Source organism: Pygocentrus nattereri, chromosome 24 (assembly GCF_015220715.1).
Source record: "Pygocentrus nattereri isolate fPygNat1 chromosome 24, fPygNat1.pri, whole genome shotgun sequence".
NCBI lineage: Eukaryota > Metazoa > Chordata > Actinopteri > Characiformes > Serrasalmidae > Pygocentrus > Pygocentrus nattereri.
The window spans coordinates 31,168,202-31,185,919 of NC_051234.1; the positions used below are offsets into that span (position 1 = coordinate 31,168,202).

Below are 17,718 nucleotides of genomic sequence, written 5' to 3' on the forward strand. Positions count from 1 at the left end.
GCCTCCGCCCACTCCTGCAGCAGCACTGCTCCCTCTCCCTGCTCTCCGGCTCTCTGCGCTCAGTCCTCCCTTTAACAGCGCGCACGTGGGGCGGCACAACACAGAGACCCCGCCCGCCGTCCTGACGTCACGCACAAAGAGCGCTCGGACTTCTCGAGATGCGCCACTAGGCGGGAATCAGTGACGCGCCGCACAGCCGAGTCAAGTAAAGAGAGGAACCTCCGAGTCCTACAGCAAAACCAGGAGATTTCGCCCTTAAATCATTTGATTTACTTTATCTTTATGATTTTACTCACAGGTTTTATTTATAGTAAAAAACACGTGGCCATGAATTAGTATATTGAGGCCTTAAAATAATACATTAAGCCCACAAATTAATATATCCAGGCCTCAGAATAATACATTGAGACCACTAATTTAAATATTTAGGCTGCAAATTATATATAATGTGGCCAAATAACATAGGGATGAAAAACTATATTGAGGCTACAAATTAATATATTGAGGCCACAAATTAGTATACTGAAGCAGCGAATTACTATGTACACATACTATATTGAGGCCATGAATTAATACAATGAGGCCGTAAGTTAAGTGTCTTGTAGCCACATGGCTTCAACATATTAATTATAAATATATCAATTTGTGGCCACACCTTATTACAACTAATCACCACATCACATTTGGGGAGTATCAGAGAAACAGATGGACTACAGTCTGTAACTGTAGAACTACAGAGTGCAGCTATACGGTCAGTGGAGCTGATAAAGTGGACAGTGAGTGTAGAAACGAGGAGGTGGTCAGTATGTTATGATCAGTGTGCTTATTTGCTATAAGCATTTTTAATGTTTTCACCCTGGTACAGATAGTGGACCACTGTTGGGCGGCTCATAGAAAAGCTGGTGGTCCAGTGGCGTTTTGCTCAGTGTTTTCCAGGCGGCCCACCAGTGGCTAAACAGAGCATTACAGTACAAAATTCCACTCATTGTCATTCATTTTCCGCTCTCAGTCCAATTTACTTACTTTTCCTACTTTGTAAATTAGTCTAGTTAATCATTTTCTCTCAGGTGTTGGTGATTTTTTTTATTAATATATTTTCAAAAATAAAAGTCTGTCTGAGGAGATTAAGGCTGGTTGGAGTTTGCATGCAGCACCAATAACCTGGGTGGTCCGAGGGTGGACCAGCAGTGGCAAACAGTCAGTGGGGTGCTGACCTTATCAAGCCAGCGGGCCGATATGTGGGTCATACAGAAACATCCATTTTTGTGTCCCTAGCGTTTACAGACATATTACACTTAAAAATCATGTTTCACCTTCTTGAGCCTCAATTTAGCCACCTTGGTGTTTAAATCAATCATATAGAATTCAGAGCACCACAGAAGAGCTCGTCCCCACAGCCGTGTGTGAAGCCTGAGGCCGTATTTTGACGAAAAAAACACAATTTTAACTGCAATAATCTAAACATGACTATGGAATATATAAACTAAATCACATAAATTAAACAAAAGCCAAATAAATGTTATAAAATCTATAATAAAAGTCCCCAGGAGTCGTGTCACTGGTGTTACTGCGTTATTTTGAAATAAAAGTCACGCCGATGACATCACTCGACCTCCTTTGACCTGTTTTCTGAGGATCTATGGAGAAAAGCTCATGGTGAGTCCACTGTGTCTCTCAGTTCTCAGAGATCTTCTCATTCAGCTCATGATCTCATATGAAGCTTCTAGCTGACATCACTGGTGTGACCGACTTTATTCTGAGGTCGCTGTGAAAAAACAAATACAAATGGATAAAATTCCATATTTCAGTGGACGTTCCATTCATTTCATAGCCACGTTTAGATTATTGTAATTAAAACTGTAAAAATAAATGTATTTTTCTTCAAAATGTGGCCTCAGGCTTCACACACGGCTGTGGGGACGAGCTCTTCTGAGGTGCTCTGAATTCTATGTGATTGATTTAAACACCAGTGCTGCTCAGTTGAGGCTCAAGAAGGTGAACCTGTTAAAATAACATTGTTTTATTTTAAAATATAAATGAATTTTAACCCGAATGTGTTTTTTTTTAAGTGTAATATGTCTGTGAACGTGGACTTTCCAGATGAGGTTAAAACCGTTCTTTACTTCCAATGTAAGTTTCTATAAATAGATTTTATTCCAAGCAATTTTGGACCATTTCTATTGGTCCATACGTGACGATTTTCAAGTTTTCACGCCATGTAAAGAAAAGCTGGCTCAGATGTTGTACAAAAGTAGAAATGAAAAAAAGCAATGAGAGAGCTTCTGAAATGCACGCAGAATTTCTGACTGTAAATCTCTTTGTATATAAATGAATTCAGAAATATATTAGAGTTATATTTACAGCCATTCTGTGGTTTGTGCTCGTTCATTTCATGGATCTTTGCTGCCACCTGCTGGATAATAGTGTGTAAAAACAATCGCCTTTTGTGTTTCATAACCTGCTCATGAAATTCCTGTGAATTCACCTATTAAATTCCCATTTTATTGAAATTCCTGTCCCTAAAAATTGAGGTGGTTTCCTCCTTCATCACAGAACTTCACGCAGGCTTATTGCTGCTGTTGGAATAACGCTTGGTTATATAAAACCAAGCCACACAGTGTAGAAATGAGGTGAGGAAGAGGGTGCAGGCAGGATGGAGTGGGTGGAGACGGATGTCAGGGCTGATGTGTGACAGAAGGATAGCAGCAAGAGTGAAAGGGAAGGTCTACAAGACAGCAGTGCCTCCTGCTATGATGTACGGTTTGGAGACTGTGCCTCTGTCTAAAAGACAGGAGGCTGAGCTGGAGGTGGCGGAGACGAAGATGCTGAGATCTTCGTTGGGAGTGACCAGGCTGGACAAGATTAGAAATGAGCAGATCAGAGGGACGGTGAAGGTGGAGCAGTTTGGAGATAAAGCCAGAGAGGCCAGGTTGAGATGGTTTGGACATGTGTTGAGGAGGAATAGTGGATATATTGGGCAAAGAATGTTGGAGATGGAGCTGCCAGGTAGAAGGAGAAGAGGTAGACCTCAGAGAAGGTTTATGGATGTAGTGAAGGTGGACATGGAGATGGTTGGTGTGAAAGTAGAGGAGGCAGTGGATGGAGCAAGATGGAGGCAGATGATCCGCTGTGGCGACCCCTAAAGGGAGCAGCCGAAAGAAGAAGTATATAAAACCATACTTTACTTTTAATGCAGGTCTATGCACAAGTCATTTTGGGCCGTTTGTTTTGGTCCATTCATCATGAAATTTACAGCCAATGTAAAGAACAACAGGGATTTTCAAATTACGTCAAAACCTGGTAGATGCCAAAAAAGGAGATCAGAATCAGGATCAGAACCCTTTATTGATCCCAGAGGGAAATTGCAGTTGTTACAGTTGCAACCATGTAAAAGAATAAACACTTTAATAGTTTAAAACAAAGATAAAGAGAACAATTGCAATAAGTACACGAGATTTAAGTTCTTATGAATATAGTAAAGTGGCAGTGACTAATAATGAATATGAATATAAAGCGGTTCAAATTATTGTACCTCTGTGTTTTTGCACACAATTATTATTATTACACATATGAACAGGTTTTTTATATTGATATTTTATATTATATTTTATATTATAAAAAATATATTTTATATTTATATTATATAAAGATAAGAGGTTTTGTTCTGCCAGCAGTGTTATGCTGTGGACTGATGAGTGTGTTGTTATGAAACCTTCACTGTAGCAAACTCCATTTGATGCTAGATGCATGCTGCACCGTGCAATGCGTTTAGTACAACCCCAATTCCGAAAAAGCTGGGACGCTGCGTAAAATGTAAATAAAAACAAAATGCAATGATTTGCAAATCTCCATAGACCCATGTTTAATTCACAATAGAACGTAGAACACATAGCAGATGCTGAACGTGAGACATTTGACAATTTCTTGAAAAATATCAAGTCATTTAGAACTTGATGGCAGCAAAAATTGGGACAGGGTCTCATCTACCACTGAGTGGCATCCCGTCTTCTTTTAACAACAGTCTGTAAACATCTGGGAAGTGAGGAGACCAATTAAGTTAGCCCTTTATTCATCTCACACAGGGACATTTACCTGTGCAGTAACACACACACACACACACACACACACACACACACACATGTCCAGAGCTGGGGGAGGGGTGGGGGGGTGGTCAGGCCTATCCACAGCGCTCAGGGATCAGTTAGGGGTGAGGCGCCTTGCTTAAGGGCACTTCAGGCGTGTCCCATCTGCTCAGGGGATCGAACCCGCGACCTTCTGGTCACAAGGCTGGTTCCCTGACCTCCAGACCCTGAATGCCATCAATTGCTGGAGTTCTGGGAGAGGAATGTTGTCCCATTCTTGTCTGATGTAGGACTCCAGCTGCAGTATGTGGTTTAGCATTGTCTTCCTGAAATATGCAAGGCCTTCCCTGAAAAAGACGTTGTCTGGATGGGGGCAGATGTTGCTCTGAAACCTCTGTGTACTGTTCAGCACTGATAGAGCCTTTCGAGATGTGTAAGCTGCCCACACCTTAGGCAGTAAAGCAGCGTTATACCATCAGAGATGCAGGCTTTTGAACTGTGCGCTGAAAACAAGCTGGATGGACCCTCTGCTCGAGTCGTCGGTGGTTTAATAGTAATAATTTATATAGCACCTTTCAAAACCCAATGTTTACAAAGAGAAGAGACAAAAATACATCCCTAACACTATGAAGAAGATGAGTAGCAGTGATGGACAGTAACTGAGTAACTGAGTAACTGAATAAATGTAATTGGTTTCTGTACTTTAGTATTTTTGGTGTATCTGTACTGAAGTTTCTCCGTTCTGGACTTTTTCCTTTCACTCCACTACATTTCAGAGTCTAATATCCGACTTTTTCCTCCTACATTTTGAGAAATCTGTCGTTCCTTTTGGTTAAATAGAGCTCAATATAGAAATATGTCCACATACGCAGTCGAGACTGACGTGGCTTTTTTCTGAATTTCTACAAACACCATTTCATTTTATAGTAAATGAGTTTGGGCTGGTTTATGTTTATGAACAGACGCCTACAGATCAACATAGTAAAGGAGCTCATCTGTGATCCTGAGTTTAAAGCCAGTTTTTATTCAACTTAAACTTGGAACTAAGTTGTAAATAAATCTGAAACTGAAACTTTGCTTGTGTGTAAAAAGTGATTTCAGAGCCACTCGGTTCTCCCTGATGGAAACTGTTTACCTTCAGTGTTTTGTGCTTCTGATCATTTTAATAGACGTCAGCGTCACTAATTAATGACGTTCTATTAAAAGACTGGTTTACCAAGAGAGACGCTGGAGGACTTTCACCTGAAATGAGTTCATGAAGCCAGTCTGGTTATAAAAATGATAACAGGACATCAGAGCCAGAATTACTCTTTTAGTACTTTTACTTTATACTTAAGTACATTTGAAGGTAAATACTTTAGTACTTTTACTCAAGTGGAGGTGTAAAGGGAGGAACTTCTACTTTTACTGGAGGAATATTTTACCTCTGGGGTCTCTACTTTAACTCAAGTACATGATTTGTGTACTTCGTCCACCTCTGATGAAAAGCAAGGGTCCAAGGACAAAGCCTTGGGGCACTCCCTGAGCAGTTATAGCAGTGGATGACTTGTATGAACCGATAGAGGTAAACTGTCGCCTGTTAGTAAGATAGGAGCAGAACCAAGCAAGAGCTAAGCCTGAAATTCCTATGGTTTCCAAAAAGAATTTCAAATTTTAATTAATCTGACCACAGAACAGTTTTCCATTTTGCCTCAGTATTTTAATAATTTTAAATGAGCTTTGGCCCAGAGAAGACGGCAGTGTTTTGGATCGTATTGACATATGGCTTTGTCTTTGCATGGTACAGCTTTAACCTACATTTGTGGACTGCACGGTGAACTGTGTTCACAGACAATGATTTCTGACAGTGTTCCTGAGCCCATGCAGTGATTTCCAGTACAGAATTATGCCTGTTTTTAATGCAGTGCTGCCTGAGGGCCCAAAGATCACAGGCTGTTTCTTATTAGTACCACTTACTTTTCCAGCCTTTTGTTGTGCCCTGTCCAACTGTTTTGAGATACATTACTGCCATCAAGTTCTAAACAAGTTTATGTTTTTCAGTAAATGGTAAAATGTCTCACTTTCAGCATCTGATATATGTTCTAAGTTCTATTGTGAATAAAATACGGTTCTGTGAGATTTGCAAATCATTGCATTCTGCTCTTATTTACATTTATTTACATTTTACACAGCATCCCAACTTTTTGGGAATTGGGGTCGTACATTTCTATTTTATTACTACTGAATTAGGTCAAAAGCATAGCGTATATTGTGTCACTTAGACAGCCCTACACTTTTAACAGAAGCGTTTCCTGGTATGATCATTTTGAGGGTCTTTCACATTTTCCACTTCCCAGCTCTGCAACAAATGGAATTCCAGTGTCAAACTGCTCTTCCAGGCTCATGCTGAAGCTCAGAGCTGCAGTAAGCTATCAGTGTGGGATGCTCATTAAAAAGGCTCTCTTCGGCTGAGCTTGATCTTAGCCTCTCGTTTTTATTTTACAACCAGGTGATAGTCCTCATTCCACAAAGACATCACAAAGCAGCTTTCCAGAAGTCCGGGTTGACACCAATAATGAGCCAGCCGGAGGTGACAGTGTCAGGAAATACTCCCTTAAGAGAAAAGAGGGAACAGTGACAAGAACCACTGAGAGGAAGACTCCAAAATTCAAACCTAACCTCCTTTAGACTGCAAAGTGGAGCAACAACAGAAATAGTCCCAGTAAAGACAGAAATAGTCCCAGTAAAGACAGAAATAGTCCCAGTAAAGACAGAAATAGTCCCAGTAAAGACAGAAATAGTCCCAGTAAAGACAGAAATAGTACAAGTAAAAGACAAATTAGCAGAGATTAACAGCAGGATTCAAACAACCCGAGTAAAGATCCCAGAGACACGGCTGTTAGAAGTCTATCATACAAACGGTCAGAGAAAGATCTGAGGGACTACTGGCTGCGGTACAGATCGATAAATACACTATATTTCCAAAAGTATTCGCTCATCTGGCTTCACACGTACATGAACTTGAATGACGTCCCGTTCTTAATCCATAGGGTTTAATATGATGTTGCCCACCCTTTGCAGCTATAACAGAGTGTGTTTATGGGAATTTTTGACCGTTCTTCCAGCACATTTGTGAGGTCAGACACTGATGTTGGACGTGAAGGCCTGGCTCACAGTCTCCGCTCTAACTCATCCCAAAGGTGTTCTATGGGGTTGAGGTCAGGACTCTGTGCAGGCCAGTCCAGTTCCTCCACACCAAACTGGCTCATCCGTGTCTTTATGGACCTGCTTTGTGCACTGGTGCTCAGTCATGTTGGAGCAGGAAGGGGCCGTCCCCAAACTGTTCCCACAAAGTTGGGAGCGTGAAATTGTCCAAAATCTCTTGGAGCTGAAGCTTTAAGAGTTCCTTTCACTGGAACTAAGGGGCCGAGCCCAACTCCTGAAAAACAACCCCACACCATGATCCCCCCTCCACCAAACTTTACACTCGGCACAATGCAGTCAGACAAGTACCGTCTCCTGGCAACTGCCAAACCCAGACTCGTCCATCGGATTTCCAGATGGAGAAGCGTGATTGGTCACTTCAGAGAACTCGTCTCCACTGCTCTAGAGTCCAGTGGCGGCGCTTTACTCCACTGCATTCCACGCTTTGCACTGCGCTTGGTGATGTAAGGCTTGGATGCAGCTGCTCGGCCATGGAAACCCATTCCATGAAGCTCTCTACGCTGTTCTTGAGCTGATCTGAAGGCCACATGAAGTTTGGAGGTCTGTAGCGATTGATTCTGCAGAAAGTTGATGACCTCTGTGCACTATGCGCCTCGCTGTGGAGGAATTCTGGCCCCCTCTTCTTTGCAGAATTGTTTAAATTGCTTTAGTTACACTGGAGGGTTTTTGAGCATGAACTGCCCGTTTAAAGTCAGAACTTGAATTTGTTTCTTTCTAGCCACATGAGCCTGTCTGACCCTCTGTTATTTCTAAAATGGTCAATCCTATTTCCTTCCATTTTGTTCCCCAGACAAGAACAATTACATCTGACTAGTGTATAAAAATTGTGCTAACAGATGGCCTATCATTCTTTCATGATTTAATAATTGGTTAAACATGCCATATTTGACTGACAAGCACATTAAAACTGTAAACAAAAGAGAGTTTCCAAAATAACTTTTATAAAACTCCAAGTGCCAAACCCCAGCACTGCAGTAACACTGATGTGGTGGTGGTGTGTTAGTGTGTGTTGTGCTAGTCTGAGTGGATCAGACACAGCAGTGCTGCTGGAGTTTTTAAACACCTCAGTGTCGCTGCTGGACTGAGAATAGTCCACCAACCAAAAATATCCAGCCAGCAGCGTCCTGTGGGCAGCGTCCTGTGACCACTGATGAAGGACTAAAGGATGACCAACACAAATGGTGCAGCAGCAGATGAGCTGTCGTCTCTGACTTTACATCTACAAGGTGGACCGACAAAACTCCAGCAGCACTGCTGTGTCTGATCCACTCGTACCAGCACGACACACACTAACACACCAGCACCACGTCAGTGTTACTGCAGTGCTGAGAATGATCCACCACCCAAACAGTACCTGCTTTAGTCATCTCCTGTTTGTAGGCCTTCCCTGCGCACCACGACTGAACCACCGGTGTGAGACCGAACGGCCTTCACACTCCTACACACTCTCTCTGAGGCTTGCGGTTGGCTGCCATGGTTTTAGCTAACCGTTATTGCATTTTGGAAAATGTCTCTCTCGGGTAAGAGCTGAAAGCAGAAGTTCAGCTGTTGACACTCATGATCCTCTTCACATCCACTCTGTTGTATTCAGTAGCAGACAGCAGGGGGCGCTGTAAGCCCATCTATAGAACCAAAGGTAACCTCATCATTTGGGGTCAGGAGAACGGCTGCTTGTGCTCATTCGTGAGGAACCTTGGTTTTAACCTTGTGTGGCCGAGAAGCTCTGAAACACATTTTCCTATGTGGAGAAATCATAAACATATGTCTAAAAGATGGTGGATGAAGGGCCTTGGAAACCTGGATACATAAACTGCAAGTAAAAAAAACAGAAACGACAAATTTCATAGCTATTTAATTCACAATTCACTGTTTAAAGAAAGCTGGGTCTCTGAAAACCTGCTGGTTGGCTGTTATACTGCAGAAACATTCATGGCCAAAGGGCAACTCCACCAAACTGAAGTGGTTAAGATGTAAACAGAGTGGTTTGGTGAGAAATGCTCTGTCCTAGAGAGCCCAAACGGGTCAGAACTGTTGTGGTGCTTCCGACATCCACCTCTAAAAGCTCCCTCACAGAAGATAAGTACATGAATACACTTCCTACTGTCTGATAAGTTGCTTTAGGGAGTTTTATGACAAATTCTTGGCCTAAAAATGTGTTTTAATACATTTATTTTAATCCATGCATGGTCGAGGGGAGCACACAGGGCCCTGTAAGGCAAAACAGTCCCCCCCAAAAACATGTTTTGTTCAGATTTATGACTATTTTGCCATTATCAACAGTCCAGAAGACTCGTGGAGGTTCTCTGGTGGTTCTGGATGGTAAATAAGGTGTCTGTATCTGTGTTGTAGTCATGGCGACCCCTGGTTCCCATCACCACCACTGTAAAGAGATCTGAACCGCTTCACACCAAACCCACTCTGAATGACTCTTTTAACATCTCAACCATTTTATTATGCGGAACTTTTGAAAATTGGTTGAGTTCCCCATTTAACAGACTAATGCAGGATGCTGCTCGTGCTATAGGGCAGGTGAAATGTATATGAATGAAATAACTTTTTATTTCTGGTTCCACTCAACTGTTTTAAGGCCTTTTAGAACCTGATACGAGCCAAAAAGGCTCCCCAGACTGAACAGTTAGTGGATGGATTCCAGGAATAGTTTCTGAAGATTCCTGACCACGTCCAACAAAGTGAAGGACAGACGGCTTCTCGGTGAATCACAGGCTTCAATGTCCCTCGCTCCCACTTTGGGCAGCTGTTCTCTGCCTTTTTGCTGACTTTTCAGCGCCTCAGAGAGGACCTGCGTCTCACTGGCTGAATTGTCCCGTTCCACCTTAAATGGTGCAGCAGTTCCATTGAGGCGCCGTATGCTTCTGCTGTCACTGCGGCGCCATTTAAGGTGGAACGGGTCAATTCGAACAAGAAGCCGAATTATCCTCGTATTATCCAACGCCTTCGCACACAGACGCACTGAATGCGAAGGCTGCCGCATATGATTTACTACCTGCTCGGATTAAACGCCGTATAGGACGCTGTGGAAATACCACGAGCAGAGAAAAAAAAAAACACGCCGCGTTTCCAGCCACTCGCTCCCTCATTCAGCTTTGTCGTCACAGAATTTCGCCCACCAGATGTTCCTCCGAGCAAAGAAGTAGTCCCAACGCCGGCACAGTGAGCGACAAGGCATTGGAACTACGATCAAAAAGAAGTCGAAAAGGTCATTAACTCGCATAATTTTGCGAGCCTCGTCCTTAAAATGTGTCCAGCGAGTCCGAAAAATAGGATTTTACAAGTGCGCCGTCATTTGGCGGGAAAGTAGGCGGAGGGATATACAAACGCACGGCGTAGTGGAGTAGCGGACTTATTGGCGGTGCGGTGACAAGCGCCCGTCAGTCGCTCGGTGACTGCAGAGCGGAGCGCAGGCGAGCGGAGCAGCCGCGCTGTTTACCTCTCTGTTCTGGAGACCCCCAAGACTGTGACTTACCCTTGCATGGTGCCAGGGACCACCGGACCCCTGGAGCACGGGAGAATATTGGATTTTACTCGCGCGAAGTGCGTTTCTTGCGCCGTTTTCGCTCATTCTGACGGTGTTTTTGTTGATACATGGTAAGAGTCCTCTTGGCAGATGGGGGATTTTTTTTGCCATGTTCTCGTGCTGCTTATTATTCGCCAGCTTCTTGCTGGAATTTTCCCGTTCCACCTTAAATGAAGAGCGTTAACGTTAACTGCTGCAGCGTTTAAGGTGGAACGGGGAAATTCCACCAAGAAGCTGGCGAATAGGTGGAAACTTCAGCATCGTCGTGCAAAGTGACGTTAGGGTTAACCGACTAATGTCGGCGTCTGTCAGGGTTTTTTACTCTGAGGAGTTTTGTGCACGCACGCACGCATGCATGAATCCATGCATCTTTGCTGTTTACATCAGCTGGTCAGCTGCATGCATGGCCGCTGTTTGCTTTGGGGAATATCTGGGCGCAGCAGCAGGAGGTCCATGCATGCATTCACTGAAAGGGGAACTCCACCGACCTCTCAGAATTTCTGCGTGATGCTGGTGGTCACTCACAGTGGTTTGGTCTAAAGTGGTTGGTTCACTTGTAGAGACTCGTTTATTTTAGGGGTGGTGATGGGAACCAGGGACGCAACGCAGACGAAGCCGTGTTGTTGCCTGTCCAGAACCTCCAGTGAACCTGCAGGTCTTCTGAATTCTCCTATGTAGTTCTGATAATGGTGAAGTAGTGTAAAATGGGAAGAGATGAGTTTTCTTGGACTGTCGTGTCTCCTCCTGCGTGCAGCCTGCTGGGGGATTAAAGATAAATGGAACTTAATTCTGAAGCTACTGTAAAAACTGTGTTAGATATCACGCAGTGAATTCGTAACCATTTCGTATAATAACTGAGCTTTTAGAGGTGGACGTCTGGTTCCTATCACCGCCACTGTGAGCAGTTCTGGAGCGTTTCACTCCAAGCCACCCTCCGTTTACATCTTAACCATTTAACTGGGCAGAAATTTTGGGGGAGGTCCCCTTTTAACTTCTCACGGGCAGGTTGTAGGTGTGTTTGCTGATGCCGTCTGGCTTATGGTTGTCCTTCTTTATCCCTCCCCCCAGCCCCAGAGCCATCATGCCGATGAGCGCGAGCTTGGCGTGTAAGAACTACGACTACGACTACGACTCGTTTCAGCCGTACTTCTACTACGATGAAGACGAGGACTTCTACCAGCAGCATCGGCAGCCGCCGGCCCCCAGCGAGGACATCTGGAAGAAGTTCGAGCTGCTGCCCACGCCCCCTCTCTCGCCCAGCCGGCGGCCCTCCACCGCTGACCAGCTGGAGATGGTCACCGAGCTGCTGGGCGACGACGCGGTGAGCCAGAGCTTCATCTGCGACATGGATCCGTCGCAGGCGCTGCTCGGCTCCATCGTCCTCCACGACTGCATGTGGAGCGGCTTCTCAGCTGCCGCCAAGCTGGAGAGGGCGGTCTCCGAGCGGCTGGCCTCGCTGCGTGCAGCCCGCCGGGACACGGCCCTGCTGGAGCGCGGTGGCCCGACACGCCTGAGCGCCGCCGCCACCTACCTGCACGATCTGGGCACGCCGGCCTCCGAGTGCATCGACCCGTCTGTGGTCTTCCCTTATCCGCTCACGGAGTCACCCAGGGCGGCGGAGGTCACGCCGGACACCCCGCCTAACAGCAGCAGCGGCAGTGGCAGCGATTCAGGTACGTTACGTTTACCGACTGATGTGTTGCAACCGCTCCTGTCACTCACTCAGCTTTGGCATGCTGGACATGTGCCCTCTGTAGTCAGCTGATATCCGTCTGAGGGGACTAGTAGTCCATGGGTCAGCGCGTTGATTGAGAAAGCGTCATGGTGTAGGTGAAGAGCCATTATGACGACACTGGGAGTCTGAGAAACGCCTTAAATAGACCGTCTTCATTTGCAACAGCAGTGTTTGCAGTTGTCTCTCACAGCCAGCGTGCAAATTTGGAAATGTCGTAGTGTTTCACACTCCTTAAAAATGGTTCTTCAGTGAAAGGAATGGTTCTGTTTAGAAGCCTAAATGGTTCTCTGCGTGATGAAATGGGTCTTCAGATTGATGGAGAACTCTGCGGTTCTACGTTTGAACTTTGTTTGGTTTGTGTTGCACCAAAAGGGTTTTACAGAAGAGCCCTTTTTGGTTTAAGTGAGCAGAGAACTTTGGGTTCTGAGTAGAAACATTCCCCTCACTACAGAACCCTTGAAGAGATATCAGATTGTAGGAGTGTGTGTTAGAAAGTGTAATAAAGTGGTCATAAGAATGTTCCATGGCCCTGGTGTGTTTTCAGTGGATGATAGGGGTTTGTGGTGGTTGCATAAAGACCCCCCCCCCCCCCCCTCCAACTTTTCTGCTAGACAAGTCTGAGCTGTAAGGGAAGCTTTAAACGCTGCAGTGTTCAAATATCAGCTGATGAGGAAAGTGGGTGGGGACTGGAATGCAGAGATTTTTCTTTCCCTCCCTCCCTCCCTCCTTCCCTCCCTCCCTGTGCCGAATACCACTTGCTACATTCCATTATTTTCCCACAGCTCCGAGCTCTGGGAACGTGCACGGATTGGGTCAGTCCTTGACATGTGATCCTAATGTTTTTTTTTCCTAATCGCAGAAGACGAAGAGGAGGAGGAGGAGGAGGAGGAGGAAGAGGAGGAGGAGGAGGAGGAGGAGGATGACGAGGAAATCGACGTGGTCACCGTGGAGAAGCGGCAGAGACGGAGCGAGGTGGAGGCGTGCGAGACCAGGCAGCTGAGCCCGCTGGTGCTGAAACGCTGTCACGTCTCCACACACCAGCACAACTACGCAGCGCACCCCTCGACGCGTCACGAGCAGCCTGCGGTCAAGCGGGCACGCCTGGAGGCGGCCTCGCTGGCTGGCGGCGGCCGGCACGGCAAGCAGAGGAAGTGCGCGAGTCCCCGGACGTCGGACTCGGAGGACAACGACAAACGGAGGACTCACAACGTGCTGGAGCGCCAGCGCAGGAACGAACTCAAGCTGAGCTTTTTCGCCCTGCGGGACGAGATCCCCGAGGTGGCCAACAACGAGAAGGCGGCCAAGGTGGTCATCCTGAAGAAAGCCACAGAGTGCATCCGCAGCATGCAGTCGGACGAGCAGAGGCTGCTGTCCGTCAAAGAGCAGCTGAGGCGAAAGAGCGAACTGTTAAAACACAGGCTACAGCAGCTACGGAGGAGTCAGCTATGAATATAATAAGCTGCAGAGACTATTGAGAAAACAGACTTTTAAGACTTTTGTTCCCCCTCCTGCTTTTTTATGCAAGTTGAAGACCGTTGCTGGCATAGTTGTGATGTTGCATGCTCAATGCAATTTTTTTTTTTTTTTTTTAATACTGTCAGATTTTTTTGGTCCATGTTTTAAAGCTGCCACAGGTTCAAGTTATAGTGGTGGTCCAATAGAATAATTTGTATTTAAGTCATTTATTTTTATTAATAAAATAAGAAAACACAGGGTTTTCGTGGCCCTGACAAAATAATTTGTATGTTTTTGTATATAATGAATTCATATTTGCTAAGAAATGTATTTTTGGATCTGTATTGTCTGAGTGTTCTTCAGGCAGTTTTGCGTTTCACTGTACGGTGTGTTCCAGCGATTCTGACTCATAAATGCATTTCTTTCTGAAAGCAGGCTCTCGCCGTATTTTCTCGTCCGCTGTTTGAGCTACAAGTGCACGGTTCACTGAGGTCAGGCACACTGTTAGAAATAAAGGCACCATGCAGGAACATGATTCGTTCATCAAGGTCCAAACAGTGTAAACGTTCCCTCAAAGGTTCTACAGTGGGTTTAAGGTCTGATTGTGGAGCTTAAATCAGTTCCTCCAGGTGAAAAGTTGGTATTTGTTCCTTTTCATAACCGAATGATTTGAAACAGAGCAGTAGAGTAAAAGCCTGGAGGCGAGGCGAGGCGGGGTGTGTGGAGTCAGTCCAGCTTAGAACAGATCATTTCAGTGGATTACGGTTCCGTTATGTTCCCTGACTGAAGGTGCTGAGATGTACCCCTGAGGGAACCACCCCAGTGACAGTGTCGTCGCACCTTTTTTTCTGAGTGTAGATGGAGGGGAAGCTCTCAAAGTGGGCCTCCTGCCTCTGTGTTTACAATGTGGGCCCCTATGTGTGTTACACAGTCCATTACTGCCTAAAGCCAAAACATACAAGCACCTCATCGTTTTCCATTAAAGTAGGGCTGCGTGCAGAGCAGCTAGGAGTCAACTAGTTCAGATCCACAAGCATTTTGTTCCTGGACAACTAGGCATTTCTTAGAAACGTCCCCAGTTGGCATCTGCATACATGTAAGCGAGAAGCCCAAGAGCAGTTTATTACAGGGTAGGAACCGCTGAAGGTGGGCTGAGGGAGAGACGCTCTTTGTTTATGCCAGTTTCAGCAGATGGTGAAGTCATTCATCATTCATGATCTACAACCGTGGCTGAAATACCACAGGAACTCAAGCATCACACATCAGCCAATCAGAAACGCCCATACAGCCAGATAGTTTCTCAGCACCCAAACGTGGGAGGAGAAGCTGTGCGTTACAGCCTGATGACCTTGATGGGAAATAACTGGCAGCCAGAAAGCGAAGACCAATAAAACAAACATCCTCATCTCTACACCCATTGTCCATTTTATCAGCTCTGCTGACCATATAGGAGTTTCTCTACTTTGTTAGCCCACTTTTATCCTGTTCTTCAGTGGTCAGGACCCCCATGGACCCTCACAGAGCAGGTACTGTTTGGGTGGTGGATCATTGTCAGCATTGACGTGGTGGTGGTGGTGGTGTTAGTGTGTGTTGTGCTGAAACGAGTGGATCAGACACAGCAGCGCTGCTGGAGTTTTTAAACACTGTGTCCACTCACTGTCCACTCTATTAGACACTCCTACCTTGTCGGTCCACCTTGTAGATGTAAAGTCAGAGACGACAGCTCATCTGCTGCTGCACAGTTTGTGTTGGTCATCCTCTAGTCCTTCATCAGTGCCCACAGGACGCTGTTGGCTGGATATTTTTGGTTGGTGGACTATTCTCAGTCCAGCAGTGACACTGAGGTGTTTAAAAACTCCAGCAGCACTGCTGTGTCTGATCCACTCAGACCAGCACAACACACACTAACACACCACCACCACCACATCAGTGTTACTGCAGTGCTGAGAATGACCCACCACCCAAATAGTACCTGCTCTGTGAGGGTCCATGGGGGTCCTGCCCACTGAAGAACAGGGTAACAGAGTATCAGAGAAACAGATGGACTACAGTCTGTAACTGTAGAACTACAGAGTGCACCTATGTGGTCAGTGGAGCTGATAAGATGCCGTGTGAGTGTGGACACAAGGCGGGGGGTGGGGGTGGGGGGGGTTTACTGTTTTGGCTTCTCAGATTCTCATCAGTCTTCATTAAATAAGGAGGTTTGAACCTTAAAGGGGAATTCCACCAATTTTAATTCATTTCTATATAATGTTATGGCTGTGATGTAAACATAGTCATGCAGAGCGGTTCCGTCTGAAACGCTCCATTTTTGACAAACGTACAGACTCAGAACCGCTCACAGTGGTGGTGATAGGAACCAGACGTCCCCCTCTAAAAGCTCCCTGACAGAGAGTTATTCTGGGTAATGCCTAATATGCTTTTTATGATATATATATTTTAAAAATCCTCTCATGGTGGAGGGACACATGCAGGGTGTTGTGAGGCAAAATAATCCCCCAAAGGAAACTAAATATTTCCGATTTTCCAATAAAGCATCATTCCATATAAGCTCAGAAGGCTCGTCTAGGTTCTCTGGTGGTTCTGGATGATAAATAAAGTGTCTATGTCTGTGTTGTAGTCATGGTGACCCCTGGTTCCCATCACCTGGTACCCACTCAGGATCTCTCAGTTCACACCTCGCGCAGTGAAACGTTCAGAAATGTTGAAAAGTTGGTGGAGTTGCCCTTTAAGGAAACGAAGGGCGATGCTTAAACGAGCTCTGTCCACCTTCGCGCGCGTCATTTTACCGGACAGCTTCAGCCACGCACGCGCACCTCGTCCCTTTAGCTCGTGCAACGTCCCTCGTTTGGGTCATCGGATTACGCGTGCGAGGAATAAAGTCACGGTGACATTTTGTTACCACGAGTAACCCCCCCCCCCCAAAAAAAAAGAAAAAGAAAAAGATTTTGTTCTTTCCTCTCGTGACAGCGCGCCCGTGACGTCACCCCCGCTGCACGGGACCGCACGCAGAAGGTTCCCCGCGCGCGCTCGGTCTGAGCGCATGGACGGAGAGGTGGACGTGGTGGCCGGAGAGGAGTCCAGCCCCGCGTCCAGGAGCCAGGCTGACCCGGAGAGGAGTGCCCGCTGCGCGCTGCGCGCTGGAAGCTGCGTAAGTGCCGCTTGATTTCAGCCTCGTATCCTGTTCCAGCGCCTTTGCCTCGTGCTGTAATCCCAGATCTGTTGACCAAATGACAGGCATGCAACCTGCTGACCATGACCTGTGGCAGCTGGGCAGAACAGTGGAGCACCGCAGTGACACCTGAGCTGGCAAATGGATCAGATCCAACGGAGCGGAGTCGAAACTCAGGTGCCTCTTTATCATGTCCACCTTCTGTTTATGCCCCTTTTGGGGGGTGGGGTGGGGGAGGTGGTGGGGGTGGGGGTGTTACTGGAGGAAAACAACAAACAACAACAGCTCATATCCTCCAGGCTGTTCTTTTGCCATGATAACGATGCTCTAATAACATGTCATGCCTCATATTGTTATTCCCAAACATATTTTTGCGTTGCGTTATTATTTGTCTCGTCCCTCTTTTAAAAGCAGGACGATACCAGATGCAGAAAAGTCTGTTGTGTCTCATTTGAGCTCATTTCATCTACAATATGACTGCCTTTGATATACGCTGCTCCATTTCCGTTGTGTGCTGAACGTACTCTAAAAACAG

At 45.8% G+C, this 17,718-nt stretch overlaps 1 protein-coding gene across 1 annotated transcript; it reads left to right on the plus strand.

Moving 5' to 3' along the window:
• The first annotated feature begins 10,666 nt into the window (after positions 1-10,666).
• On the plus strand, positions 10,667-14,442 carry myca (MYC proto-oncogene, bHLH transcription factor a). Its single transcript, XM_017709233.2, has 3 exons — positions 10,667-10,892; positions 11,890-12,494; positions 13,416-14,442. Exons 1-3 carry the CDS (start codon positions 10,777-10,779, stop codon positions 14,003-14,005), a joined length of 1,311 nt encoding a protein of 436 aa, XP_017564722.1. The 5' UTR covers positions 10,667-10,776; the 3' UTR covers positions 14,006-14,442.
• The last annotated feature ends 3,276 nt before the right edge of the window (positions 14,443-17,718 follow it).

What these genes read in the sequence shown, in the direction of transcription:
- myca (XM_017709233.2), top strand. Translation starts at nt 10,777, where the DNA reads ATGGTGCCAGGGACCACCGGACCCCTGGAGCACGGGAGAATATTGGAT. An exon ending in GGTGTTTTTGTTGATACATG is followed by an intron (nt 10,893 to 11,889) that starts GTAAGAGTCCTC and finishes CCCTCCCCCCAG; the next exon opens with CCCCAGAGCCATCATGCCGA. An exon ending in CGGCAGTGGCAGCGATTCAG is followed by an intron (nt 12,495 to 13,415) that starts GTACGTTACGTT and finishes TCCTAATCGCAG; the next exon opens with AAGACGAAGAGGAGGAGGAG.